This window comes from Diutina rugosa (assembly GCF_008704595.1).
Source record: "Diutina rugosa strain CBS 613 chromosome Unknown scaffold35_size143915, whole genome shotgun sequence".
Lineage (NCBI taxonomy): Eukaryota > Fungi > Ascomycota > Pichiomycetes > Serinales > Debaryomycetaceae > Diutina > Diutina rugosa.
In genome coordinates, this window is record NW_022995151.1 from 1 (window position 1) to 27,856 (window position 27,856).

Genomic DNA, 27,856 nt, shown 5'->3' on the forward strand with positions numbered 1-27,856 from the left:
CCGGCGCTTGCCCCCAAGGTCCCCATCGCCCGCCCCGGGGCTGCCCCGTCGCTGGCGCCACCAGCGGTGACCCAGATCATCACCCTGAAGGAGTGGGTGCTCCCGCCACGGCCAAAACCGGGGCGCAAGCCCCTGGTGGACACCCCGGCGCTGAAGCGGAAGGCGCAGAACCGGGCCGCCCAGCGGGCGTTTAGAGAGCGCCGAGCCACCAGGGTCCAGGAACTCGAACAGAAGTTGTTGGAGGTGGAAAAGGAAAAGGAGATGAAGGAGATGAGCTTGATCAGCTCCCTCAACAAGCTCAAGGGCGAGAACCAGCTGTTGGTGAAGCTGTTGGAGCTGATGAAACGTGATATTGCCATGCTCAAGCTGTTGGCGTCGAGAAATAACTCCCCCGCCGTGCAAGCGCTGCTGCCCCACTACCCGACGCTGAACGCTCCTTCGCCGTTTACGATGGACTCGCAACAGATCCTGCCGGCGCCGCTGGCAGACCTGCCCCGCACCGCTGCCGTCGTCTACTCGAAGCTGCTGCCGCAAACCTACCCGCCCCCGGCTCCCGCTCGGGCTTCAGTGGCAGCGGCGGAGCCCGTCGACTGTGGCGTGTGCATCAAGGATGAGTGTCTCTGCGAGAATATCGGCCTCAAAGAGCCCGCGGCGTCTTCGGCCCCGTCGCAGGGACCACCCCCGTACTCGGCGGTTGCCGCTTCTCCGGTGCTGGCACTGGGGTCGTCAACTTCGACTCAACAGCACCAGCACCAGCCCCAGCACCAGCCGCTTCTCTTGCTTGAGCAGACGCTCCGGTCGCAGCTCCAGGACTATAAGCCCGAGCCAGCAGTGCTGTTGAAGAAGCGGAAGCGCGACCCCCAGGAGGCGATGGAGATCGACTTCACCGCCCACTTCGCCAAGCGGCCGATGCCCGACTTGCTGAAGCTTGAGAAGAAGCAGCCGCCGCAAAAGAAACAGCTCGCGGTGCCGTTCAACAAGGACCTGCCGGTGGACCTGTGTGGGTTCTGCCTGGACGATACCCCCTGTGTGTGTCGTGAAGCCGCCGAGGAAGCGGCTAAGCTTGGTCTCGATGCCAACTCTCTCCCCCCGCTTAATAACCTGGGCCCTCCCGCCAATGGCGACGCGCACAAGGCGTCGCTCCCCGTGCTCCACCCGGGCCCGTCGCTCGAGATCTCCAATTTCCTGAATTTGACCCCCGGCGCCGTCCCGTTAGTGGTGAACCCAACCACCCGAGATCCGGTGTCTATTCAGGCGCCAGCGGAAAAGGAAAAGAAGGAAGGGTGTACCGGTAACCCCGGCACCTGTAGCCAGTGCCAGATGGACCCGTTGCTGACGTTATTTTGCAGTACGGTTGCCTCGAAGGCCAAAGACGCGGGGGCTAAGCCACCGCCGCCGTTACTCCCATCGACACCCACCAACCGTATCTCGGGAGGTGACGGTCCCTCGACCCCGGGTCCGTTCACTCCCGGTGGTTCGGTGGCTCCGGGACAGCAGGGGCTCTATATCCCTTGTGCCGACGCCTATAAAACATTGCTGCGGCATAAACGGTTTAGCCAGGTCGATTTCTCAACCTTGGTGGGCAAATTGACCACGCGAGGCATGCAAGTCGAAGTCCAGTCGGTGGCCAACGTCTTGCGCGAGTTGGACCGCAATATTTATAACTAATGACTGATTTTTGCATGGCTCGGAAATCATGGCCCTAGGTTTTCTATATGAATATATTCTACAATAAACTACTAAAGTGTGTGTGGTTTTGTAGATATCGTCGAATGCTCTGATGGTTTGGCGTCGTTTAAATAAGCCAGTAGTCTTTCAAACCAGATATCTGATAAAATGACTCGTCGAATTATTCGAAAAGCCACTCAGTTTAAGTTAAAATTGAAGTTTCGGGAGAACACTCAATGTGATTTCAAAACCTTCAAGTAATAAATTATATAGTGGCAGCTGTAGAAGTCTGCATTGCAGAAAAGAAATAAATTATAAGATGGCTGTACACGCCATTGATACTCGAGTGATAACTTAGATCAAACAATCATAATAATCTAATCCTGTTGTATTCACTAAAACGAATGAAGCTTTGCTTTCATTTTCAGGTAGTCGGCCCTTTTCACAATTCTGCAATTTCGAGGTAAACTCCGCAAAATTGTTTCTAGCCACGTATATTCCGATAAATTCCAGGTAATTAAGGACATTACCTTGACAGTGTGTTATCTCATTTGTTCTAGAAGAATTTGAGACTTCTATCTCGCTATTTGAGTTTACTATTCGCAGCTGATCACCAACTTGGGCTCACATTTGATCTGACATCACATCTGTGCAGGTTAATTTATAAAGTCAAAGAAACTTTCGGATCATTCGCTGCTCGATCCAAACGAATGACTTGAAAATTCGTAATGTCTGGCCTAAATATTAGTGCAAGAGGTACATCATGGTGAAGTTTCATTGGAATTGATCATGACAAACTTGAGGTATGCTTTATAGCGAAGTTGATACTCTTTGGCTACGTATTCTTCCATACGTCGAATATTAGAAAGGTAGGACCCGCTAATTTGCTTTTCGAGTAAATTGCACAAAGTTGAGGTTTCAAATCAACACCAAGGAGAACCGGCCATTGTCTAGTTGATCGATAATGAGAGATAGTAATGAACAAAATCGCCATGCTACATTGAGTAAAAGCTTTTAGCCAGTAGGCAAGTACGTTTTAGTTTGTGTATTCTCATTAAAACTTTCGATACTTGACTTCAAATTTCCAAATCTGGAGTTTTCGTGATCAGCTGCAAATGTTGACAGGTAGATCAAAACTTGTGTGGGATCGGATAGTCTCTGACATACCTTTGGCAGATATATTTTTCTGTGGGTATGGTTTCCATTCGTTGTCAAATCGTTCCGCAACCCCCAGCCAAAACAACTGTTTGACCCCTTCATTGAACTTCTCCTCGCAACTGAAGTCCAAATCCATAAGCTCGTCACCAAATTCCCAGAGCTCTTCATCATATAACTCTCGACGATAGACTTCAGGTGGGCTTAACAGGCAAATCATGGTGTTCTCGACTGTGGTCCTAGGAAGCAGTGCTAGAACCTCGAAGATTTTAAACCAACTTTGCACCACGTTGGGTGAAAGATCAAATTTGCCCAGACAATCGACCATGTCCAGTCCTTGCAACCAGTCTCTCCACATATCAGTGATTACATTCTCCTGAAAAATATAATCTTTCGGTTCCCAGACATGGTGAGAGACGACCCAGAATGTTTTAAAGTGTTCTTCCACCGTGTCCTTCGAGAGGGGGTACCGGTAAGGATACTTGGCCCCAAACACAGCATTGATATCATAGAGAATGTTACCTACTGGTTGAAGCCCATATCTTTTTGAACGCTTGCAATGATGAACATATTGCTTTGACAAAAAGCTGTACATCATCTCGTAATTCTTTGCTTCCCAAGTTTTGAACCCGTCCTCCGCTGGGAACGTCCTCCGCTGAGAAAAGCGTTTCATATTCATCAAATTTTGAGTCATATTTCTTCACAGATTGAAGAACTTGGTCCATCTTGACGTCAACTGCTTTTTCCATATCCTTAACCAATTGGGGGTTCCCTTTTTCCACAGCTGTACAAAAATCCCACACGGCTTCGTCTATTCGGGAAAATACGTAATCCAGCAGATGGTACACTGTCCGCTTCCATGTCAAACTCCCGAGGCCAAGAGAAGGGGCACAGACGCGATTTATACACGGAAGAATAAGACGACTGGCTGCTTTGAGTATATTGTATAATTTTTGTTGTGGCACAGTGTTGCCAGAGCCAAATCACTATTCGGTCTATAACCACGCACTGTGGCGTTTACCCCTGGACTGCATATACATGTTGACAGCCACACATGTATTATCCTGGGAAAATCAATTAAGAATAATCTATCTTTATCTACCTTTATACTTTTATTACTACATTTGTTACCTTTAAGCCTTTGCTTAACTCTCCTCGGATTATTGTACCTATACTACAGAATGCCCCCCAAACAATCTGACCGCAAGTCGGAGAACCAATACGAAAACCTTTCCGGTTCTACAGAGAATCCCGGTGGATCCGATTCTCAACATTTTGTCATTTTCAAGTTCTGTGTTTATTTGTTGAAGATCACGGTGGTTGTCTCAAGTGGCATGCATCAGCACACCAAACGCAGTAGTGAATGAACCACAGCAGGTTAAATTATCGATACAGCACAGCCATTGCTACACTATCGAGCCTTGTATCAACACAGTTTATATCAACACAGTTTACTGCGGCTACTGTCTCAGTTTCGAAATGTACCTGCGACAACTTTTTGGCGTTCAGTCAGTTATCAACGAGTGACTCGTGAAAGTTCAAGCATTAGACACTGTTGATATTATCGCTACGCGTTATTTTGTTTTGAGTGATGTGGGTTCATTTGGGAAGCTCGAGAACTCTCGAGATTTCAATCTTGTCAAAAAAAGAAGTCAAATATAGACTTAAGACGCCATTTTATAAACATGAAAACCATCGAATAGACTTCCCACTGTGATTGATTGCCTTTTCTTGTTCTCACACTCTTTAAGCGATTTCTTATTACTCCTCAGTTTACAACCTGAAGTGACGACTCTATTGGATTTATATCGTCCAATTCTTAGTTTACTTTATATTACTGTGAAATTTGTATATGAGAGAAAAGAAAATGGCAAAGCCCCGCAATTACCATTTAAAATGCAAGCTACTTGTTTTGGCCAATACCCTAGGGAAATCTCTTGATGATATCGTTCAAAAGAATCTTATAGTCCGGCTTTTCGTTGGGGTCCATGGCGTTGATCATGCTGGGCCCAACAGCTCTATCGTCGACGTTTTTACCCGTGAGGAGGAACTGGTCAATCAACTCCATGTTGTCCAACTCGTTACCGAGAACGTTGGTGTTGGTGTCCAACGCCCTGTTGAGGTCTGTCTCGTCGAGTACTTTGACACTCCAGTCAATATTACCATGCTTGGAAATCATGTAAGACATAGTGATGTGCAGATCGCTAGCTGTCTTGTTGACAAACAATCTCGCCTTAAACGTCTCATCATCCCTAGGATTATACTTAAGCAGGTAATAAATCGAACAAGTGTTGTACACAAATTGCAACACTCTCTTCGCGGCAGCGATGAGCCAATCGTTGACGTAAGGTTCGAGATGGACAAGCTTGCTGATGGGTTCGGCGATGTCGGGTCTCCATTTGAAGATGGCCATTAAATCTTTCATGAGCAGTTGATAGATTTCCATCTTTTTAGCCTTTTCCTTTTTGGTGAGCACTTGTTTTGACCCAGTCGACTTCCATTTCAAATCGAATGACGGCTCGATGGGAGACCTCACCGAGTGATCAGTGTCAATATCCCACTTGTCCGCCGCTAACGTCAACATATTATACAAACTGATGTCGACAGACTTGTCTTCGATACGGAAATCGATATCCATGAACAGCAGAGGAAGGCCCAAGTTTTTCACCCTAAACTTCGATTCGATGTGAGACACGATCCATTTGACGTGCTTGTCAGTTTTGCCGAAGACGAGAATGTCATCGAATCCGATCATCACGATAAGCTTCATCTGATTGTTAGGGGCGTAGACCCAAACCCCCTTGGCGGCGTCACACGCCTTGAAGTTGTACTTGTCGACGAAGAAATTCGTGAAATGCTCGTACCACATGCGCTCAAAGTGCTTAGTGCCGGGGATGGGACGATTAAGCCGGGCGACGCCAACTTGCAGCTCGTCGCCAGCTACTTCCGGCGGCGAGAACGAAAGAGGCCGGTCGGGGTCGTAAAGTTCTTCACTTTTGAGGTCCACGTGAAGCTGGCACGCTTTGTAGTCGTGGGCCATGGCGTGGGCAAGCACTAACCGGATCACTTTCGGCGCCGGATTGTACTTGCGTGACTTCAGAACCGGGTCTGCCGAAACAATATTGGCAATGCGGACATCTTCCACCTCACCATCAGGTAAGGTTTTGCGTTTGATACGAAAATTCCACTTCAACGGGATAATCTTGAGTTTTCTGAACATGTCAAGGACACCCTCCAACTCATAGATCTCATCAAAAGACGGGGCTTCTATACCCTGATCTTCATAACGTTGGTAGATACTGTACCAATAAGCCGACAATAGCTCAGCAGCACGCTTGTGGTCGTCAGTGATAATTTCCTTTTCCTTGGGAATTTCATCGGGAGGATCGTCGTCCTCCTCCTCAGACGATGCCGAAGCTTGAGCTTCACCGTTTCCATTTTTGGCCGCGTTTACAGCAACCGCCTTTGTCGACAGTTCAGGTACTTTTTCAGGTGCAGATTTGGCAGACAGCCCCACCAATGTCAGCGGGTCCTTGAGCGTAGGCGGTCTGCTGCGGCGGACGGTGAGAGTGTGAGGAAGGACCAACGATGGTTGCATCTGTTCGCTCACTTGTCTGACAGTTTTGGGAGCATTAGGACCAGCGACAGGTTTGGGAGCAGCAGCAGGTTTGGGAGCGGCAGCAGGTTTGGGAGCAGTAGCAGGTTTGGGAGCGGCAGCAGGTTTGGGAGCGGCAGCAGGTTTGGGAGCGGGTTTAGGAGCATCAGCTTTGGGAGCTCGTTGAGAAGGGGTCGGCTCGGGCGCCGGCTTGGGGGCAGTTTGAGGTTGTGATGCCCGCTTGGCCTTGGTCTTCTTCTTTCGACGACCATTGCCCTCTAGACTCAAAGCGTCGAGCTTCTGGATCTCGTCGAGAAACGACATCGCCAGAGGTGTGAAGGGGGGACGATCGCAGTCTTCCAAGAGTGATTTTGCATTATGTGCAGGATAAAATGGGCCGTACCCCTGATAAACAGAAACTGGCGAATACGTCAAAATCACAAAAGACCAAAAATTGTCATAGTTGAAAGTTTCAGTTTTTAAATTTGTTCACTAGTCAATGATACAATACGATAAGAAAACTATCATAACTGGAGTCTTTTCACAATAATCTAACGAGGTTGCAAGCATCGCTGCTAACATAGTCGTGTGATGATGGGTAAAGCCACGCCGCACTCAAAATGACCTGTAGAAGTAAATTATAGATGAGTTGGTGAGTTTGTCGATTTTAAGATGTTGTTGGAGCCTTTATTGGGCCTATTAATCGTTAACTTTTGCCAATTTTAGCTTACACCTAGTTTGTTATCACTAAGATCACGTGATGGATACCTCACAAAGTTGGTCGCACTCAAATTTGGTAACCAAAGAGGTGGACTTCACTCCGACCATAGCGGGTTCCACTCGCTCGAAAAGAACTTCCGCTTATTCGACTTTAAAAGAGTTGAATGAAACTGATCTAAACTTAATTCGAAGTGAACGAAAATCACATAATACTGGTGGAAGTGCTTTCTACAGTGTGTGTGGTTTTTGACGGTGCGGCTGCGAAATAGCCACCCGCACGGAGCTCACACACTTAGTGCATGGCGCTGGTGGTGGCACTTGCCCGGACCCAGCAGTTCTGGTGGTTTATTGTGCACGTGCTCTCGGTACTCTTCTACTTCGCCTACCTATTGCTGCTTATTTTCGGGCTGGCGGCACTGGCCCTCGCCTACTATCGGTACTGCCTCGTAATGGTGATCACCAGGGACTCCATTGTTCTCGTCCAGCAAAAGCTGAAACGAGGAGTCAGACAACTTGTTACCAATACCAATTTCCAGAACCTTACTTTAGCCGCAATATTCTACTTTGCGTCGCTCGCTATTGGCCCCGTTTACGATGCTCTTTTTATACATTTGATTCCCCTGGTATTCCACATCATCAGTTATTTCCAACGTCACCTTATTGATTTCATTGACACCTTGCCTCAACAGCAACAGCTTGAGTCTCGGGTGGCGGCGTGGCTTGAAGAGAATCAACCTAAACGTCAAAACATGGCGGCGACGGCTCTGCTCTCCTTAGTGTTGATGCTGTTATATCCAATTGTGGTGAAGCCGACCGCGTTTGCGAATTTGGTTGCAGGTCGTTGGCAAGTGGCGTTAACCTATTTAATATGTTTTGCGGCTCTGATGATCTTTGCTAAATTAAGTTGGAACGAGAACCCGTGTACGAAACAAGAGGTGTCGAAGTTTGACGCTGAATTCGGTCTGATTTTACAAAGATTCCCTCCTTTGGCTTACTTATACCATAAAGTTAGGAATATCGTGGTGAAGGTATTGGCTCCAATCACGATAAATGTCCCTCAGCAGTCACCGGGAGAACAAGCCCAAGACTCGTTGAAGGACGCCTCCCCCCGCGATACCACCCTGGACACCTCCCATTAATTATATAGAAATTCAGCTCTTTAGCAGTAGACAAAACTTTGAAGAGAACATCAAAAACCACATATTTCTCCTTAAAGCAGACGTATGCTTACTGCTTTGATTTGGTTTATTCGCTGGTGTAATTCCAATGACGCTGATGGCCTTTACTGGTTCACTGGTGAGTGACGTCACTAGCGCTAAATATACATACCGGTGTTTGTGTTCAAATTTGGCAGTGCCCTGACGCGTAGCGATCGGGACTACAATCCGAAAACTTACCAGCTTATGGTCCACAAATCACGTTAACCAGGTCTAGACAAAGCCGACGTTACTCCAAACCACTGCCAGCCACACAAAATTCTATTTTCTCTCCCCATTTTATTTGCTGCTGGACCAATTGACCTTATCTCTCCCGGGCTCTTGAGGCGATGGCGCGATCGGCCCACCCGCCTGGTGGAGAAGACCCCGCACTCATATGTACCTCGGCTGGCCTTGTTTCGCGACCGTCTCCGGGCAATAACCGCGGCTTAAACAAAAATAGACTTTATTGAGGTTCTCAGTCTGGACACGGAAAACCAATGTTTTTATTATAGTGATCATTTCTGGCTTTCTCTTGTTAGTCTGGGCCCCAAAAACTGAGGACACTGCCTCGGCGATCCGTGTTTTTGTGGCATATGCATGACCGACTTCAGCCGCGATGGCGCTAGTCCTCGGTCCAACTTGATTATGGTTATCGTGTCCCGCTACATACCAGCTGCACGGATATCATGAGTCCAGAGGTCGCCCAGTACCTCGTAGGGGGAGTGCTCAAACCCTCGGTAAGGGGCTTCATCTACGGCTACGTGTACGTGGTGCTTCCTCGCCTTCTCAAAGTGATAGGCAAAGCCCGCCGTGAAAAACAGCTGAAATCACAGCTATGGCAAAGGATCAAGCGGGTATTGGTCAGAGCGTGCCACCCCGCCAAGTTCCCGATGTTTGTCGCTCGCTTTGTCGCCGGGATCAGGCTCCTCCAGCCGCTTATCGCTTCGGTGTACTCATCGTCGCCATTCACGTCCACCTTCGGGGCAGCGCTTATCCTGGGGCTCGTCAACTTTGGCAGCTACCAGCGCCACGTGCTGAGGTTCCTTTCGCTTGACTTCACGTTGATTGTGGCTACAAGAGCGTTCGACACCGCGTTCCTGCAAATGTGCTACCTGGTGGTGCCTGCCGCCGTCGGCGACGGGCTTCTCTTTGTGCTTGCGTGTCTGTTCATCATGTACGCGTGGTTCTTTGAGCCCCAGACGTTACCGCCCAGCTACCGCAACTGGATCACCGCCGCTGCCAATATGGACTCCGAGATCGTACGTATTTTGAAGGCGTTCCGCGACCGCAAGGCTGAATACGGCACTCCCGAGCCGACCCATCTCCAGATGATGTACGACTATTGCACTCGCTACGGGCAGGCCCCCGAGCGGGGCGATTTCGTCGTCACCCAGCCCATCGAGTGTGAGACGGTGCACGCGTTCAAATGCAAGAGCTGCGAGCTCCACGCCCTCTGGCGGTTCCAGCGGGGGTTTCTCTTTGCCTTGAAAGTGTACGGCCCGTTAAATGCGGTGATGTGGTTGATCCGCCGGGGCCTGGTGCTCAGAGCCGTGGTGTCGACTGCCCGGTCGCTGGCGTTTTTAGGGGCGTTTATTGGCCTTTACTGGTACGCGGTGTGTCTTACCCGAACCCGTTTAGCCCCTCAGTTATTCCCCAACATCGATAGACGCAAATGGGACGTCACCTATGCCCCCACCGCGGGAGCGATGCTCTGTGGCTTCTCTGGTTTCATTGAGACGGCGGCGCGACGCAAGGAGTTGGCGTTGTTTGTCACCCCGAGAGCGTTGGGGACGTTGGTGGCCACCGACTGTAAGTGCCGCAAGCACTTGATGATGGAGAACGTGTGTTTCAGCGTGCTGATGGCGGTGTTGGCCGCCTACCTGGGGGTGTACCCGAAACGGGTGCGGGGTCTTTTTGGTAAAGGCTTAGCACGAGTGTTGAACTAGTTGACAGGCGTACCACTGAAAGAACTCTGACTAGACTCTGAATGATGATTTATGACCCGGAAATGGATTGGAGATAACATTGACGTCGTAATGGCTCGCGGCTTACCTCCTACGTCCACTCGCTAAAGAATATCTAGAACAATCCAGATATACCGATGAAACAAACTAATCATTTAAACAAATCGGTGAGTAACAACTTGGAGACCTACACTTTAATATACTTAGAGATAGATATTATATGTGACTTAATTACATAGAGAAAAGACGTTCAGATTCCATTTTATTGCATTAGACCGGCTAGAGCATTATCGAGGTTGTCAAGTCATTATCTCCCAATTTCATGGAGAACGTAACTGATTCGAACAGAATGTTCAACACTCTGACATTAGAGTTTTTGAAAGCCTTTTCTGCCATTTGACGCAAATCTTCGCAGTCCTTTCTGATTAGAGCGTATGAGTCCTGCTCATACTCAAGTAACACTTGCTTAAGTTGTGGGTGGTTATGAAGCGAAATCGCCCGAGTTTTGCAGATCAGTTTGTAGCGATGGATAAGTTCGTCTTTGTGGCGTCGCAATGTATTTGCACAGTCTCTTCGATCCGTGCCTTGTTCACCTAATGTCATCTTCGCAATGGCAAGGGTTTCCACGTAGACACCATAAGTGGTCACCATCAGGTTAGTAATCAGGTCAATGATTTTCACTTTAAGTGTGGGGTCACTTCGAAGCACATCGTACACTTTAGGGAAGACGTCAGTGTCCAATTCATCCTGTTGGGTTTCGATTACTTCTTGAAACTTATCTACATCCATAAGGAATCTGGTAACGCATCGTCGGTCATAATTTATTGGGAGTGATTGCAAAAAGTTGTGGGTCGAAGGTGCATCGAGGCGATTGGGACGGATGTCTCTCGGACGAGTCTCTTTGGGACGGATTTCTTTGGGACGAGTCTCTTTGGGGTGTATTTCTTTGGGACGAGTCTCTTTGGGGTGGATTTCTTTGGGACTGATGTCTTTGGGATGGATGTCTTGGGTGGCTGTGGAGGTTGTGGAGGGTGTGGAGTTTGTGGAGGGTGTGGAGTTTGTGGGGGTTTTGGTGGGTGTGGAGGGTGTGGAGGTCAACCTGAATGGCCTCGGTGTAAACGACATGTAGTAGACACTTGGCGTTGTAGCGCTCCTTTCACAATCAATACTTAGACTGTTTGACGTATCGGCTTAGTAGGTACGGGGAGATTGTCGATGTCTGTTATACACTCAATTTCAAGTTCCTGAGATCATGGTTGATCTTGAAGCGCAGTCGGTGGCGAGTGAACGCGAACACTGTTTCGCAAGAACAATACTGAACAAGTCGTGCAACTCTCAGAGGAATTGTAAACTAATATATGTTTGAGAGAATGCGTCATCAGGTACAGCTTTCCTATTGACACTGTCTTTACAAGCACCTAAAATTGTCCCATCAGTCAGACACCACGCCTTCAATTGTATTCGAGGAAACTCGTACAGTATGAGACCATATTCTTACCTTACCTCCGACCTAGTCAAGCAAATGAGTTTTACATGGTTTCAGCTGCTAATTCTACCGTTCCCAACTCATCTAATCGCTCTAAGCTTACGACCTACACCCAATCTGATGACTGGTTCTAATGGTAGTCCAGCCTCAAATTCTTACACTTACCAAAGTTTACAGTCATATGACTACCACCGCAACCAAAAAGTCGAGGCAATACAGCACCCTAATACCAACAATCATACGACAATACCCATCATCAGAACACGTACCTCAATTAGTTTAATCCCACACTCGGCTTCACGTCGCTGTGGCGGGTCGCGGTAACTCATCGGTGCGCGCGCCGCGGGTGGGACCCTCTCCATGGAAGAAGAGGTGGAGGTGGAGGTGCCTCTCACGTTCAAGCGACATAGCGTGGTGTACCTGGCGATCGATGTCCCCGGCGACTTGCCCCGCTTCGCCTACCAGGTGGCGGTGTCGCTCGCCGACCCCTTCACCCAGCCCGAGGAAAACGACACCGCCGTCCTCAGTGTCGACCTCGCCGCCGACGCCGTCATCGGCCTCTGCTACTTGAAATTGATGCCGCTGTATCCTCCAGAGAGCCTGGCCCGCCACGACATCGACCTCGTCAAGTTTGACCTCGCCCACGCCCTCTACACCGTGATCGACGCCATCCACCGCCACGGGCTCAACGTCGACTCCGAGCTCAATTTGCGGTATGTCGACAACGGCGAGGACCGCTGGGACCACAATCTCCACCGGTGGGCGCCGATATTGGCGTTTGAGCCCGAGATCAGCTGGCTCTACCTGGCGTGCTGCATTTTGTTGTGGGCGCTCGCGAAGCTCTTTGGCGACAACTTGGTGCTTAATCCGTACTTCCACTGGCTCATCAAGTTGTGGAAGTGCCACACCAACGTCATCTTGCTTGGCCTCGAGATCGACCGCCGGTTGGAGTTCACCCAGTCGCTGGAGCCGACGCCCGAGCTGGTGAAGACGACGCTCAAGGGGTCGCTGGCGATCAGGTACGTGCTTGCCGCCATCATCAACCGCAACCCGCTGTCGCTATCCGACGGATCGGAGGAGGAGAAGGACTTAAAGCACCAGAGTCTCGTGGCGTTTATGCAACCATTAGGCAGGGAAAAGATCAACGGCGGCGCCATTCTGATCGACATGCGGCTCGTGGTGGTGGCGCTCTTGGTGCTCAACATCAACATCCCCTACGTGGTGGGCCCTGGCGGTCCTCTGTGGCAAGACCCCGTCGACGCTCAGGAGCAGGCCCGCCGCGACAACCAGAGCAAGCCCGTGCTCGAGTTGGGCGACCTCTTGCTCGACTTGGAGTACGACGACCGCTTCGACGAGGACATCCGCTACATCTTCGAGTACGAGTACGACGACGACACCAACGACGGCGACGAGTGGCACGACCACGACCCCGAGGGCCAGCTCCAGAAATACCTCGAGACCCGCGACGCCATCGAGCCCATCTACCTGTCGATCACCAACGGCGACAGCTTGGCCGAGTACCAGAGCAAGGAGCTTGCGGCGAAGCCGATAGGGGTCGATCCCATCGAGTTTGATCTGTATGGCCACGACTGGCGCGACACGTTGCGGGGCGACAACCACAAGTTCGACCCGCAGTTTGTCGACAAGTACCACCAGTACCGCCAGCTTACGGACAAGGAGGAGCTGTTTGACTTCTTCACCCTGTGGGAGGAGCTCCGGGTGACGCTTGAGTTCCTCGCCACCAACTCGATCGACGGCCACGAGCAAGCAGAACAGAAGGTGGGGCAGGTGCTTTTGAACACCATTTCCAAAGTGAACCTCGACGCCCAGCACGGTGAAGACAGCGACATCACCGTGGAGAAAGTGTACAACTTGCTCACGCTGACGGCGCTGAACGAGCTGATCGCCGAGCTGGAGCTGTTGATCGTCCCCATCTTCGAGGTGAGCCAGTTCGAGTTGTTTGTCCACAACAACCCCAAGCTCGCGTGGTGCTTGATGGACGAGTTGCTCTGCTGTCCCGGCTACCGCCGCGTGTTCATCCTGTTTATGACCCACAACATGAACTTGTCGAGCTTCATTATCGACTACGTGTTCGAGTTGCTTACGGGCAGCCGGGGCGCCTCGCCCGCGGCCAGGACCAAGAACCTGCCCTACACCTTCTCCCGCCAGGGGCCCTTGGTGTTGCTGGAAGTGGAGACGCTGATGCTTCTCCACGAGTTCTTGAATAACCTGAGTCTCTATCTCAGTGCCCGCGACGGCCTTGACATCGACGACGGCTACGAAGTGGTGCTTGCCGAGCTGGTGGCGAAGAAGTACATGACGCTTCTCTGCTTGATGATCAACCAGCTTGTGGCCAAAGGGATCATTGATTTGAGCCGTCACCATACCGCTACCGGTGACCAGGATGGCCACGAGCTCAACGATTATTCCAACGTCCTCCAGGTGCTCTTGGTGAATTGGATCGGCAAGCTCCCTCAGGCTCGCCAGCTTTTCTTCAAAGTGAAAGGCACCGCCAGCGAGCCCACAGCAGGAGAAGAGGAGAAGCCGGCGACGCTCAAGAAAGTGAAGACGATCCACGAGCTTTTGCTGCTTTACCAGAGCCGTCTGCGCGACGAGATCACCGACGACCTCGAGACCAACCGCAACCACAAAGCGATCGTGATCCGCTACACCAACAAGTTCTGCGACCATCTCGAAGTGGCGCGGGCGCAGATGCTGCTCCCGCCGTCGGCCCACGACGACTTTGCCTTGTTCCTCACCCACTTTAACACGTTTAGTAAAATCGACGTGGCGGCGGAAAAGCTCTTTAGCCAGTTCCAGCTGATCGTGATTGATGATGATGGCGACAGTGAAAGCAACGGCAAGGGAGCCAGCCAGCGCAGCAGCGGTGGCGACACCAAGTCGCTGGGGAAGGGGAAGCGGAAACGCAAAAAGTAACGACCTTGATGATAAACAACTTAATACACGATTTTCAAAGGAAAGGCAAAACATGTAGAGCAATTATGATGGCAGACACCAATAGGTGAAGCCTTGCAATCAAGTGGTTCCGTTGCAGTTTAGTGCTAGACAACTGAAATCCTGAAAAAATTCTCTACTTGGTTAGATGGTCTAATGAATAAAAGGTGAGTGGATTGTGTCGATCAGATCATCTCAAAAACTTACATAATCCTTCAAGTTCATTATGTCAGTTTCTGTATACAACATATCGCTATACTCATATATTTTTGATATATAGTAAAGTACAAGTAATGAGTCAAGAGTGTATTAATTATGAACCGGAGCTCTATAACATTCCACAAATGAACAGACCGTAAAACCGTTGAAAATAAGCCCAAAAGTTAAATGGTAGGTTGAGGATATCCATGCAAAAAAGGTAAACAAAAAAAAAGGGTATGGTAGTTCGTTACGAGTCATCACCGTCGCGGGACTCGGAGTCGCGGCGACGGCGCCACTGGCGCGGCGGGAGCGGCGGCGGCAGCTGGCCATTGTCCTCGGTGGTCTCGACACCCTGCGGCGTCCGTCTCAGCGACACCCCTTGCGGGAAGAGCGCCAGCGGCGGAGGGCCAAAGGGGAGCACCAGGATGATCGACGGCGCCCGCGTCGAGGCGGGACGGGTAGATGACGATGAGGATGAAGATGAGCCGGCGTCCGCCGAGCGCGGAGGCGGCGGCGGCGGCGGCGACGATTCAGGCACGTCAAGCTCGCCGAGACGAAGCATGCGCCCTAGGAGGCCCCGTCCACGGCGAGTGCTGGTGGTGGCGCCGTCGCGACCACGAGGCAGCGGCGCCGCGTCCCCCAGACGGCCACCTGACAACGCCGTAAGAAAGTCGAGGCCGAACTCGCTAGCGGCGGCGCCGGCGCCGGGAGCGGCGGAGGTGGTGTCGTTTTGAGCATTAGCAGAAGTCAGATTCGGGGTATTGCGGGCGGGGAACTGGGGGAACTGGAACAACGTGAACCCCAGCGACCCCGAAGTAAACGGCAGCAGCCGCGGCTCCTCGAGCTTCTCCCGGCAGAGGGGGCAGGTGGCGTGGTCCTTGAGCCACTCCAGCAAGCAGCTGCGGCCAAACACGTGGTGGCAGGGGAGCTCAATAGCGACGTGAGCAAACTCTTCGCGGTGGTCGCAGAGGTACTTGGGCGGGCGCCCCGAGTCGCCAGTAGCGCTACCGCTGCTGTTGGCACCATCAGTGGTGTTGGCGCCGTCCCCCAGAGTGGTCAGGGCCCGCAGCGCCGCGCTCTCCGTCGCCGCCGGCGCTGTCGACAGCAACGAGTCGCGCGACGTCGTCTCGCTGGTGTTATCGTACAACCGCCGCTTCTTCACCGTGCGGTCGCCTTCGCTAGCAGTACCCGCGGCAGCAGCGTCGTCAGTGGCCTCGGGCTCGCGGGCGCCGAGCTCCATGTCCTCAAAGCAGATGTAGCACTTGCGGTTGTCGTCGTCAAGGTGAGTGACAAACGGGAACAGGGCGAACTTGTCAAAGGTGATGCCGCGCCCGGGGAACAAGTGGTTGCCCGAGCCGTCAAAGATGCTCAGGTACGCCATCTGCGTCGCCAACCGCACGAATTCCTGGATCGCCAGCGGCTCGCGGTTCAGCAGGTTGTTGGGGAGCAGCATCACCAACAGGCCCAGCCGGTTCGGGGTGTCCGGGTTGTTTTGGTCGGAGAACACGTAATTGACGGTTATGACAATCGCCTGATCGTCGTCAGGGGCGGGCGCCGGCAGCGCTGGGCGCGGCGTGTCGGCACTTCCAGCGCCGGGACCAGCTCCGACGCCGGCACCGGTGCCCAAAATATCGTTAATGGGGTTGTACGAACGAGCCATGGCCATGAGATGGTCAAAGAACGACGAGGCGCCATCAGTGGTCAGAGCACCGTCGGCAGCCAGGGTGCTGCGGTCCACGTCGGGCGCCGTCGTGGCGTCAGTGGTGGTGTCGGCGCTGGCGGCGTCGCTAGCGGCGCTGGCGGGCGGGTCGTCGGCGCTGAACGCCAGGGTCGCCGTCTCGGCGGCGGTGGATGCGAGGGAGGCGGAGTCGATGGTGGTGTCGCCGGAGACGTTGCCGATGGTGTCGCTGGTGGCGGCGTCGTCGACTGACTCAAGGACAACGTGGTGGCGGCGCGGCGCTGGCGGCGATGACGATGACGATGAAGATGCTGGTGGCGCCGGCGCCGGCGGCGCTTCATTTGCGCCACTAGCGCCATTAGCGCCAGTGGTGGCACTAGCACTAGTATCAGTGGTCGCCGGCGGTCGGTCGTCGCTGGGGGCGGGGGGGTCCCGTCGGTTCATTCTTTTGATCGCAGAAAGGCCTCTTTTCAATCGGGAGATCACGCTCAAAACGAAGTTAGCGGGTAAACACGGGGCGGCGCTCTAAGCTGGTTTTGCGGTGGTGAGACGGTAACCAGTAGTGGCTCGTCTCTGGTGCTCTCTTAAAGAGCGAAAAAGTAGGGGTATCAGACGGATAGGGTCGCTCCTCAGATAGGAATAACGGGAGAGAGCCTGGGTAGTTTTGGGGAGGATATAAACAGCCTGTCTACTGAGACTGTCACGGGTGTAGCAACAACTGAAACACGTCGCAGTAGTGAAACACGTAGCAAGCAATTAGAAAAAGCAGACGGGTGCCAAGTAGACAATAAAAAGAACAGGAAACGGTACCGTGGCGCCGGTGTTCTTTGACGGTTAAGAAAAAGGTGGCGATAGGGTTAGTGGGATCGGAGAGCGGTGAGCGGGCGCGGGAAGGCAGGCCCTTGACTGTGTGCAGGCCACAATCTGTCGATTACGTCAAAGGCAGCCTGAGGGGATGACAAACTCATTCCGCGTCGAGCGGAACCCAATGGAACCAAATCCGGTCACGAAGGCGGGAGTTACCGTGACCGGCTTAGTAAGTAGAATAGGCCTAGGGGAACGTGAGAAAAAGGTGATAGAATGGTTTAGGTTTGGTGTGGTGGGAGTGTCTGACAGGGCTTAGTTTTTTGTTATGTGGTTTGTCGATAGTGGTTATCTGCGGGCCGCCCATGGGGTAAGCGGTTAGTTAAGCGGAGCGTCGTGTGCTGACAAATCGTCAACTGGAAAGCCACAAACGGGCCCCTCCCGGCACTTCCTGGCAACGCCTGGTAGAGGCTTTTGTATAGGCCAATTTGGCGGTGGCGCCAGGTTTACCCGGAGTCACCGACAGTGCTTTGGCAATAGAGTCTGGTGCAAGGCTAACTTCAATCGTGCGAGGTACTGGTTACCAATTTGAGGCTTATAAATCTTGATTATTTGATAATTGAACGGTGAATTATTTAATGTCCTGATCATTTCTTCATTTGCACGAAATTTAGTCTCATTCAATCTTACCATTTACGATGGATCAATAGCACAAATCAGAGTGCCATTGAAATTCGTTACTGAGCTAGAAAACAAAAACAAACAAAAGCCTATAAAATTATATGAGAAATATCAAAACAAATCGTTTAGTTCTAGCATCATACAAAACTCCTTACTGTAGCCTATTCACGGTACACTTGTTTCGTTCTGTTGCGGCCATCGTGGCTAATTTTTGCGAGTGCGAGGCGGTCGACACTCGCTGTCACTAACAACACACACTTCGTCTTATTTCCCCTTCCCCACACATCCAATTGAGACGACATGGGAAAAGCGGTGTCGAAGTTGTCGAAGGACGACCTCAAGTGGTTGCGGCTGGCCACGTACTTCGACAAGCGCGAGCTCCAGCAGTGGTACAAGGGGTTCCTCCGCGACTGTCCCCTGGGCCAGCTTTCTGAGGAGGAGTTTGCCAAGGTGTTCAAGCAGTTTTTCCCCTTCGGCGACCCCACCGACTACTGCCACTACTTGTTCAAAGCGTTTGACGCCGACGACTCCAAGTATGTTGATTTCAAGGAGTTTATCGTTGCCCTTTCAATCACGCTGCGAGGCACGCCGGACCAGAAGCTCAACTGGACGTTTAAGGTGTACGACCACCAGAAAACAGGGAAAGTGACTTACCAGGACGTGCTTCGCGTGGTACAGGCGGTGTACAAGATGGTGGGGCCGATGGTGGAGCTTCCTGACGACGAGGCCACTCCGGAAGCGCGGTCGGAAAAGTTCTTCGTGCTCTTGGGGAAAAACCCGGAGACCGACACCATCGACTTGGACGACTTCAAGCGGTTGGCGAAGATCGACTCGCTGGTGATCAGCGTGTTGAACTCCTACGAGGCGTGGGTGTGAAAATTCCTCCCGAGGTCATGGCAGTGCCGATGACGTAACGACTAACGAAGACTAGTAATCAAGCTACTAAGTAATTAAAGATCAAGTAATAAATTCATTCGAAACTAAGTGATAGAGCTAGACTGAGTCAAACCCGTTTGAGACTACACTAAGTGCAACCCATTCGAGACTGAGTTAATAGCATTGGAGACCAAGTAATTAAGCCAGACTAAGTATTGATACCGTTCATGACTAAGTGATATTCATTGGAGAGTGATTAAAATCCAATCGAGACTAAGTGTTCATTCGACACTAGCTGATATAGCCAGATATATAGTAAGCTAGACTCAGAAGCTGAGCCATACTTAGTATCAGAGCCATTTTAAGTGGTAATTTTAGACTAAGTATCAATACCATCCATGACTGAGTAAAATTCATTTTGGATTTATTAGTAGAGCCAGACAAAATGATGATGTCATACTAGTAGTAAAGCCAGACTGAGTAAAATATCTATTCTAAGTGATAAATCCGGAATAGTGATAAATCTAGACTAAATATTGAGCCCATAATAATCCATTCGAGACTAGTAATACATCTAGAACAAGTATTAGAGCCCATACGAATCAATTCGAGGCTAAGTAAATCTATTCTATAACCTATCTGTAATATCAGTTAATTACTCAGCACCGAGCTTTTTGGCACGGTCGTAGGCGATGTCACACATGGCGTCGAACGCTTCGCGGCGTTCGGCGTCGACGTCGTTACGCTTAATGCGCCGCTCCATCTCGTCCATGATCACCGGCCGCGGGCGCCCGTTGACGAAGCACACGAAGCGGAGCCCTGGAAATGTCGCCTCGTAGCGGTCGTTGAGGTCGATGAGCTTCTGCGTCTCCTCGGCCAGCCCCGCCAACAGCTTCTGCTCGGCGCTCGAGTGCTCGCTCAACTGCGTCGTCTTCACCTTCAGCAGCCCCCCTAACCTGGGGTGGGCGCCGATGATCTCCGCCACTCTAGGGTCGTAAGCTTCGCCTCTGGCGGCAGCGGCGTCGGCGTCTTCCAACACCAGCACTAATACGCCGCGGCAGGCCTCGATCAACTGACGATACAGCCCGTGCGGCTGGCGGAGCACGGTGTCGATAAGCAAGTTCAGCAACGTCGCCTCGCGCTCAAACAAGTTGGCGAGGAGCTCGGTCTGGTCGTCGCGCGATAACTGGGGGACCTGGTCGATGGGGGGAAGGGTATACGGCATGATTGGGGAGCAGTCGAGGGGGTTAAACGGAGATGTTCTCCACGTTTAATAGTGGGGGTCTCGCGCTCTCGCGTTTTTCCGAGATCGCGTTCGCTAGCCTGTGTGCAGAACATGATCACCGCCACTACCAGCGGTAGCGAAATATCCCGACCGTAAACCTCATCGGATGCGGGAACCACCGTTTTCAATCAAACGGTTGAATGTGTTGGGCCACGCGCCGACATTGGATAAAACCCTCAAAAAGAGCTCGGTGATTTTGGGACTTTGCGTGTGGTAGGGGGTGAGTTTCGGAAATTCCCGAACACCGTTCTATCGGATCAAAAAAAAAAAAAAACTTTGTTTGGACGGGAGACCGTCGTCTTAACATAGATCGCGCTTTGTCTTCTTCGCTTCATTTTTCCTGATGGCGGTCATTAAGCGCCGTCGCCGACCACATGAAATATCTAAAGAATTAGTCAGAGAGGTTGGCTATATGTGTGACTCCGGACCAAATTAGTCGACACTCTGAAAGCGAAAATATCTGCGCATGGATTATGCATGCACCCTAACGCCGCCATTCCTCTCCCGACATTCCTAATTCTTACCTAACGTCCCAGGGCTCATACCGCGAAAGCGATTGTTGCGAACTTCTTTCTGCCATTAAGCAGGAGGGCCAAAATGTTACATTCCATTATGCGGGGTCCGCTATTGACTGAACGGTAAATAACTCCGGCAGTAAACCCGGTACCCCACCCTAACCTCGTCGACAAATCAGCCCTCCCTTCCACTTCTTGTACTATTTTCCGTAGTAGCGTCTGCCACCGTACCATATATTTTTGTCATCGACAAGGATTGTCACTCCATGGCTTACGCAATGGTGCTTTTGGGTCTCGGAATTGCGAAAACGGATAAACTTCTCCATGCGATACCCCTCTCTTTTGTTGACGCGTTCCCCGCTTGCTCTATTTTTTTACTCGGATGAGTTTTTCCCTGCTTGGCTTTACCAACCACTTTTGTGTCTCTTCCGGTCGATTACCCGGTACGGAGTAAATGAGCAGGACTGAGTCTCACTCGGGACGTTTGCTGCGGATCAAGCAAGTTGTGCTATTTATCTTCCTGGTGACGACAATCTCTGCAACAGCGGGAAAGTCTAATCTCAAAAGCAACCGACAGCTACAGGCTTCGGCATTTGACGGTGCATGTGTCAAATTTGTTATAAAACCGTTGCGTACCACGCCCTATTCTCACATTCAGATGAGGAGGGCTTATGACACTTTCGCTTTGTAACCGGTTGTTGCTTAATGACACAAAACTCACTGGTGAAAAAATCATATTGCTTTTTGTGTCACAGTGATAGGATTTCGGCTACTCAGCCGGACGGATATCTGCTTTAAAATGAAAAATGACAACGAGGAAGACAACTTCTAAGGAAGACGATGTTGATTCAACAAGTTGTTCTTTTTATTGAAGCATACAACGAATCCAACGAAGGTTGATTAATCGTTGGGCATATTTTCAGGCATCAATATGTTTACAATTGTTACTTGGTTGAAAACGCAGAAACAAGAATCCAAAGAGATGCTGATCAGTTTTTGGATAAAACTGATTGAAATAAATCTACTGAAGCTTTCACGAGTATCAGGATTGATCACAACTGGTTTGATTCGAATTGTTGAATGAATTTTCTGCATTGAGTATCTGTGAGTGTCATTGTGAACTTGCTTCATGATGTCCAAAACCTGCTTTGACGGTTGGTGATTCAATTTACTTGAAGTTCATAAGAAGTATAACATGTTTGGCTTCGGTCATTCTTAAGGGCTTAGTTTTCGAATGATCTACTTGCAAGTTTTGTATAATTGAATATTAAATTAATTGATTGAGAGTGAGTAAATAAATCAATACTGACTCAATTAAACTAAAACACTGTATAGAGATAATTCAACCTGGCATCATTTAAAACGTTCCATAAAGCTTCACAATCGAGCTTTGTCTTCGTAGAATTCAAGAATTGCAACAAGTTTTCTAGTGTCGTAAAGGAATCAATCAATAAAAAAGTTTACACAATTTCAGTGAAGGAGACATCACTTGAATCAAATTAATCAGTCGTTAAAAAAATGGGTAGTGACCAATTCGATGAACCATCAACTTTGATTGACAGGCACTTACTGCAGGTTCTAATGAATGCAACCACAAACCGGTGTAGACACCGAAGATCCACAAACCTGACGGGAGTCTATTGTAACGAACGATGTTGCAAAAGTATCAGAAGCGTCGGATAAACTGATTTTGTGGTTTATTGTAGGCATGGAAGCACACACACCTTTTCCACATTATCATAGATTTACGTCAAAGTTTTGCATCATCAATCACGTAGCCTTTTCAATCAATGCTTGAACCTTAGAGGTGTCAGTCAAACGATCAGCTTACCATCTTTCCAACCCCTGTGTCTAGCATGCAAACAATCAGATACTGGTCAAATTGATATCATCTCCAGTATAATTACCTTACCACAAGAAAGTGTATGGGAATGATGTGCTCGTGAAGAGCTTGATCACGCTGTCAAGTCGTTGTAGTTTCAATTATCGATGATTCCAAAACAAATTCAACGCTGTGGGGTTCAGTTTGGAAAAGTTCTCTCCCGATTGTTTCCCGCCTACGATCGGCCGATCACCGATTGGTAATTTATTACTTTACCTCGGCCAATGCGGCGCGGCAGTCTTACTTCCGAGGCACGCAGTCAATCTCCCAACCCTCACGGAAATATTATTTGCGACGTAGATGAAATAGCCAGAACAGGCCACAAACTTTAAATGCTCATGGTCCCCGATAAGCCGAAAAACGTATAAAATATCCACGGTAGCGATTGAATACCAGGATCAATGGCAGTCGTAATAATGCTACTTGCCGGCGGTAACCGGATATAGGCAGCAGGCACCAGCGACCTCACGGTAGTTCAGCCAGCGATCACGCCAAATATTATCAATATGATCTCTGTCTCGTGGTCTAACCCCGGACACAATGAGCTTAGACTGATGTCGCAATTATAAATAAGCTTTATTACATAGCTACGCGCGTCGGGCCCCAAGGACTGTCGGCGGGTAGTGCCACTTACGGATATTATCAGTTGCCGTGAGAAACAATGTGAACAGACTGCCGGAGTTTCTGTGTTGCTTTATCGCTGGCGAGTCATCGCTGCCGTAACCGGCGACTGAGGTACGTAGTCCCGTTGATGTGTGGGTGGATGTGCCTAACGCCGAGCAGCAGTACTTGCTATGAGCCTCTGGAAATGTCTATAAAGTAATTATTGTAGGAAAGAAAAAAAAACGACGTTTCGGTTCAATAGATGCCGACGGTCCAATAGATGCTGACGGTCCAGACTACCTCCTCCGATGGAGATTTTCAGCTGCTGCTGACAAATGTTCGTTGATAGCCGATGGTGCTTAGCCTTTACTTCCGCTTTCTTTACTTGCCGGAAGTACAAAGAAGGACCAACCCTCAGAGAATTAGCGCACCGTGGTTTCATGTGGCACAAAACCTTTGGCGGGACTTGACGTCTACCTAACCGATAAATTGCCAGTGTCGCTAAGTGTACCTTTTTATTTTGCAGCCAATACGACGATTTGCTGTTTCCGCTGTTTATAGCTTCATCACTAGACATGGACCTACAACCACTGATGAGCTGAATCCGCGGTAGCTGAGTGCTGTCTCGGAGTTAACGTGAACGCATGGTTAAGCGCAGCTGAGATTGTGGTTTTGCCTGGCATTTGCGTTTTGTACTACTAGGCGCCAGCCGCCACTAAGAAGCACACTTTAGCACCACCAATCAAAGGCTTTAACGGACGTGGCAGCCTCAAGGAGGCTAATGGTGCAAGCATAATATAGCCAACAGTTGCTGCTGGGTGGCCGTTTGACGCAGAGAATATTCGGTGAGGGGGCTTGGGCAGGATGTCGGGGTGTACGTGCATCCGACACCTGTTCCAACGCTTAAGTGCCCTGTCTCTGAAAACGCCCTCGTCCACTGGTAGCCGTGAAGTGCAAAAAATTCCGAGATATGCCTGGAGGTAGGGTGAGGAATGCTTGGCAGGTTTGAGCTCAGAGCAATCTATTAATAAAGCGCTCTCAAGCGATCGTCGACGAAGAAGTAGCCAGTAAGCGATTGTTGTTCGGTGGTCGTAGCGGCGTCATTTGGCTTCGGCAACGACCTAGACCTTAAGAGTATTGTTATGATTTCATGGTGATAGAGAGGTAGCCGATTTTTGCAATTAACGTCGCCGTCACTAAAACCGCCAGAGTTCCCAAAGCATCGCTGGTAATCATATAGCAGTGAATCGCGCTCTACTTTCAATGCATTTATCAGAAATCACTTCGTTATGATTTTTTGAAACTAGTGATGAAACAAAACAAACACCAATCTCTCGCCACCAATAAATAATCAACAGAAAATTACTCCACTCAATCTGAGCATCGACCACCAAGTATCCCTAAACTATACGACTACTCTAAAAATCTCTATTACTAACTCTAGGAGAAAAACAATCTATGATGGCTCTGGCTTTGTCCACCCCATGGCATCCCTCAAGAGCAACACCCGGTCCTCATAAAACTCGACAAACCCCGCCACCGTCAACTCATTATCGTGGAAGTGGAGCTGGCTGTCGTCGTACCGATAGTCGCTCAAAAGCATCATTGTGCCATAATCGAACTGCACGTTCAGCTGGAACAAGTTGAGCCGCTCAATGTTGCGAGAGTACACCTGATTGTCCATGGTCTCGTCGGTACGAGTCAAAAACGAGTCGTGCTCGGTGACAGGAGTGTGTTTCTCCTTGGTGGGGTAATGCTCGGGCCGGATCAACGTGTTGTTGAACAGCGATATCGGCACCTCGTGGGCGTTGGTGATTGCCCTCAGCTTAAACCGGTGATGGCGGAGCAGCTCGGGGAACGGCTGGGTCCACTGGATGTACTGGTGGTACAACAAGTAGCGGTGCTTGAAAAAGGTATATAGCCGCATGGCGTAATAATTATGCTTCTGGAGCGAAGCCGCCGTCCGCGGACCCGCGAGGGCGTGGAACGGGGTGTCTCGAGGGGTCATGGCGGCTTTATTGCGGAAAAAGTCGTGGGACGGCGCCATGAATTGCGTGGTGCAAAGATACTTTGTACAGGGGAATATCGCCTCAAGCGCCACCAGCGTCGCCTGGTAGTACATGTAAAGTGTCGCCTTGAGGTCGCATATGAACTGGCGCTCGTCGGTATCCTGGACAATGCGTTTGGGGTTGAATGCCAACGCGCCCGTGGGCACCTTGCGGTGCCAGCTTTTCAATAACCGCCAGATGTCCGGAAACGGGTACACGGTCATGGTGTCCTTGTCCTGCGCCAGCTTCGTCACCACCGTGGCTAGATCGCGAAGGTAGTCGAGCAACTGCGAGTACTCGTACTGGAGCTCGGTGTACTCGGCCAGACACTGCGAGAATCGAGCTAAGGGGATCAGAAACATCGGCTCAAGGCGCACAAAGTTATCGACGAGCTCCGACACAAATTGCGGCGGATAAGGAGGCACCCTCAGCCCGCTGATGTTGTGGCCGATCTGGTGCACCGAGTAGCCGGCGATCAGCCGGTCCTCGCCCTCCTGGCGCAAGTTGGTGCCGAACACCTCGGCGAACTTGCCTACTTCCTTGATCATCACCGCCCACTTCTCACTGACTTCATAGTACTCCTCAAACAGGAGGTCGGCGGCAAGCACCACGAGGAGAAACGAGAACCCCAACGCCATCATCGTCTGCCGCAAGTACTTGATGTCGGCGAACTCGTGCCACGTCAGCACCAACAACTGGATGTGGGTGGTGAACTGGCGGCGGATCTGCTGCCCGAGCTTCCGTGCTCGTACCCCTAGCGCCAGGCTCAACGCGACGTAGTCGATGTTGGCGCTGAACTGCGGGTGGTACACCAGCTTCTTCCGCAACGTATTCAGCACCGCCAGCGCCCCGATATAGAGGAGACACCCCCAAGCTAACTCACCTCCGACCGGCTGCTGGTTCAGCTCGAGCATAGCGCTGATGTGCTCCAAAAGCGAGAACTTGCCGATGCGGAAATGCGAGCACCCTATCAGACATGGGCCGCGGCCGATCAGCTTGCCGCGGTGGTGTTCGTGGCTATGGCTGTGGAAGGAGTGGTCTCGCGGTTTGCGCTTGGTCTTGGGGAATCGGCACGGTTGGTAGTAGCCGCCGGGGAGAATGTTGCGGAGCTGCACCAGCAGCGCTGGCGGCGGGATCTGGCCCGGAGCAGCATTAAATTGCGGGGCGAGAGGCGGCAGTGGTCGGGGGAACTCGCGGGCGATGACGCGGGTCAGGTTCATTGCGAGCTTCGCTACTTTTTGTACCGGTAGTCCCGGCGGTATCGGCGTCGGCACGAACGCAAGGCCCGGTACCGGCAACGTGCGCGGCGCCGGGCGCGGGTACAGTGGCGCCATTGGCGGCGGCGCCGTTGCTCCCAGTGGTGGCAAGGGTGTTACCGGCACCGGGAGCAGTGGCGCTACTGGAGCTAGCAGCAATGGCGTGAGCGGCGCCACCAGCGGTGCGACCATCGCCGGCGCTACTGCCGGCGCCGTCAGCGCTGCCGACAGCAGTGCCAGATCCCACTCAAAGTCGGTCTCGCCGACAGCGACGAAACGGAGCTCGCCGTAGCGCCATTGTGGGAGCGGGGGGAGGTCAGTGCCTTCGTGGACAAATTCGAGGGCGGCGCCGGCGCTATTGGCGCTGAGGCCGTGGTGATCAACAGCGGCACCATTCCAGACGCCAGCGCCCAAAGCTGCCTCTAGCAGTGCCCCTGAAAGCACTCCCTGGCCGGCTACCACCGCTGACGCCAGCGCCAGCGCCGGGAGCCGGTATTCGAGCTCGAGAAGCTTGTTTTGTGAGTTACGGAGCGAGTGGGTGAGCCGAATGCGCTGGATCTCCGCCTGGGAGAGCAGCAAGTACAGGCACACCTCGCGCTTGCCCCGGGCACATTTGCCACACTGGGGGAGCTGTTCGTCGCAGCGGATCTTTTTGCGCTTGCAATTGGCACAGCCAAGCTTGGAGTTGGTATGTCGGCGCCGTGTCAGTGCCGGCGGCGGCGGCGACGGTGCCAGCGATAGCAGGGCCCCAGTGGTGGTGGTGGACGCGGCGACGGCGGCGGTGGCTGTCAACGACAGTGTTGATGACGATGACGACGATGACGCCGACGCCGGCGCCAGCGACTTGGGTGAGCGCTGCCGGCGCCGATGACCGCTTAGAGGGCGCGCTAGCGGCGCCGAGGGCGCCAGGGGTCGCGGCGACGACTGCGATGGCGCTTTCACTGGGCGAGCCATGGCGACACGCCTTCGTGACCCTCGGGGTGTATATAGTCCAGATTAGTGCCCGAGGTGGTGCCAGCGCCCATCAGAAAAAATGTGCGCCGGTCAAATAATACTCAGTGGCCGCTGGTGGATATTTTATGGCGCCGGCGATATTATGTTGGCAGGGCGCATCGACAGATATTTTCTATTACCTGTACCGCGGCGCCGAACTTAAAGAGGTGACCTGCGGGTCGTATCTACCCCTCAACCGGGCCACCACCCCCCTCCTCCAAACACCGATAGCCGGGGGACTCCAAGCATCAGACACTTCGGCAATCACCCGCCACTGCCACCACGGCACTCA

General features: G+C 51.4%; 11 protein-coding genes across 11 annotated transcripts; 5 read left to right on the forward strand and 6 right to left on the reverse strand. All coding sequences in view use genetic code 12, as the record gives it.

Annotated features, from left to right (window-relative positions):
• Window positions 1-1,668, forward strand: HAP43 (Hap43p; the record flags this gene model as incomplete). The annotated part of the gene is made up of 1 exon (XM_034155846.1): window positions 1-1,668. A coding segment is annotated over one exon (1,668 nt), but the record flags the coding sequence as incomplete, so codon positions are not given.
• A 1,105-nt stretch (window positions 1,669-2,773) lies between these two features.
• DIURU_003120 (uncharacterized protein) lies at window positions 2,774-3,517 on the reverse strand (the record flags this gene model as incomplete). The annotated part of the gene is made up of 1 exon (XM_034155848.1): window positions 2,774-3,517. One exon carries the CDS (start codon window positions 3,515-3,517, stop codon window positions 2,774-2,776), a length of 744 nt encoding a protein of 247 aa, XP_034012029.1.
• A 1,230-nt stretch (window positions 3,518-4,747) lies between these two features.
• On the reverse strand, window positions 4,748-6,742 carry DIURU_003121 (uncharacterized protein; the record flags this gene model as incomplete). The annotated part of the gene is made up of 1 exon (XM_034155849.1): window positions 4,748-6,742. The coding sequence occupies one exon, from the start codon at window positions 6,740-6,742 to the stop codon at window positions 4,748-4,750; it is 1,995 nt and encodes a 664-aa protein (XP_034012030.1).
• An 845-nt stretch (window positions 6,743-7,587) lies between these two features.
• DIURU_003122 (uncharacterized protein) lies at window positions 7,588-8,277 on the forward strand (the record flags this gene model as incomplete). The annotated part of the gene is made up of 1 exon (XM_034155850.1): window positions 7,588-8,277. One exon carries the CDS (start codon window positions 7,588-7,590, stop codon window positions 8,275-8,277), a length of 690 nt encoding a protein of 229 aa, XP_034012031.1.
• A 746-nt stretch (window positions 8,278-9,023) lies between these two features.
• Window positions 9,024-10,283, forward strand: DIURU_003123 (uncharacterized protein; the record flags this gene model as incomplete). The annotated part of the gene is made up of 1 exon (XM_034155851.1): window positions 9,024-10,283. One exon carries the CDS (start codon window positions 9,024-9,026, stop codon window positions 10,281-10,283), a length of 1,260 nt encoding a protein of 419 aa, XP_034012032.1.
• Window positions 10,284-10,580: 297 nt separating this feature from the next.
• On the reverse strand, window positions 10,581-11,426 carry DIURU_003124 (uncharacterized protein; the record flags this gene model as incomplete). Its single annotated transcript, XM_034155852.1, has 1 exon — window positions 10,581-11,426. The coding sequence occupies one exon, from the start codon at window positions 11,424-11,426 to the stop codon at window positions 10,581-10,583; it is 846 nt and encodes a 281-aa protein (XP_034012033.1).
• Window positions 11,427-12,147: 721 nt separating this feature from the next.
• DIURU_003125 (CCR4-NOT core subunit) lies at window positions 12,148-14,724 on the forward strand (the record flags this gene model as incomplete). The annotated part of the gene is made up of 1 exon (XM_034155853.1): window positions 12,148-14,724. The coding sequence occupies one exon, from the start codon at window positions 12,148-12,150 to the stop codon at window positions 14,722-14,724; it is 2,577 nt and encodes an 858-aa protein (XP_034012034.1).
• A 466-nt stretch (window positions 14,725-15,190) lies between these two features.
• On the reverse strand, window positions 15,191-17,065 carry DIURU_003126 (uncharacterized protein; the record flags this gene model as incomplete). Its single annotated transcript, XM_034155854.1, has 1 exon — window positions 15,191-17,065. One exon carries the CDS (start codon window positions 17,063-17,065, stop codon window positions 15,191-15,193), a length of 1,875 nt encoding a protein of 624 aa, XP_034012035.1.
• Window positions 17,066-18,406: 1,341 nt separating this feature from the next.
• On the forward strand, window positions 18,407-18,982 carry DIURU_003127 (frequenin; the record flags this gene model as incomplete). The annotated part of the gene is made up of 1 exon (XM_034155855.1): window positions 18,407-18,982. One exon carries the CDS (start codon window positions 18,407-18,409, stop codon window positions 18,980-18,982), a length of 576 nt encoding a protein of 191 aa, XP_034012036.1.
• Window positions 18,983-19,637: 655 nt separating this feature from the next.
• On the reverse strand, window positions 19,638-20,207 carry DIURU_003128 (uncharacterized protein; the record flags this gene model as incomplete). Its single annotated transcript, XM_034155856.1, has 1 exon — window positions 19,638-20,207. One exon carries the CDS (start codon window positions 20,205-20,207, stop codon window positions 19,638-19,640), a length of 570 nt encoding a protein of 189 aa, XP_034012037.1.
• Window positions 20,208-24,723: 4,516 nt separating this feature from the next.
• ZCF17 (Zcf17p) lies at window positions 24,724-27,525 on the reverse strand (the record flags this gene model as incomplete). The annotated part of the gene is made up of 1 exon (XM_034155857.1): window positions 24,724-27,525. The coding sequence occupies one exon, from the start codon at window positions 27,523-27,525 to the stop codon at window positions 24,724-24,726; it is 2,802 nt and encodes a 933-aa protein (XP_034012038.1).
• Between the last annotated feature and the right edge of the window lie 331 nt (window positions 27,526-27,856).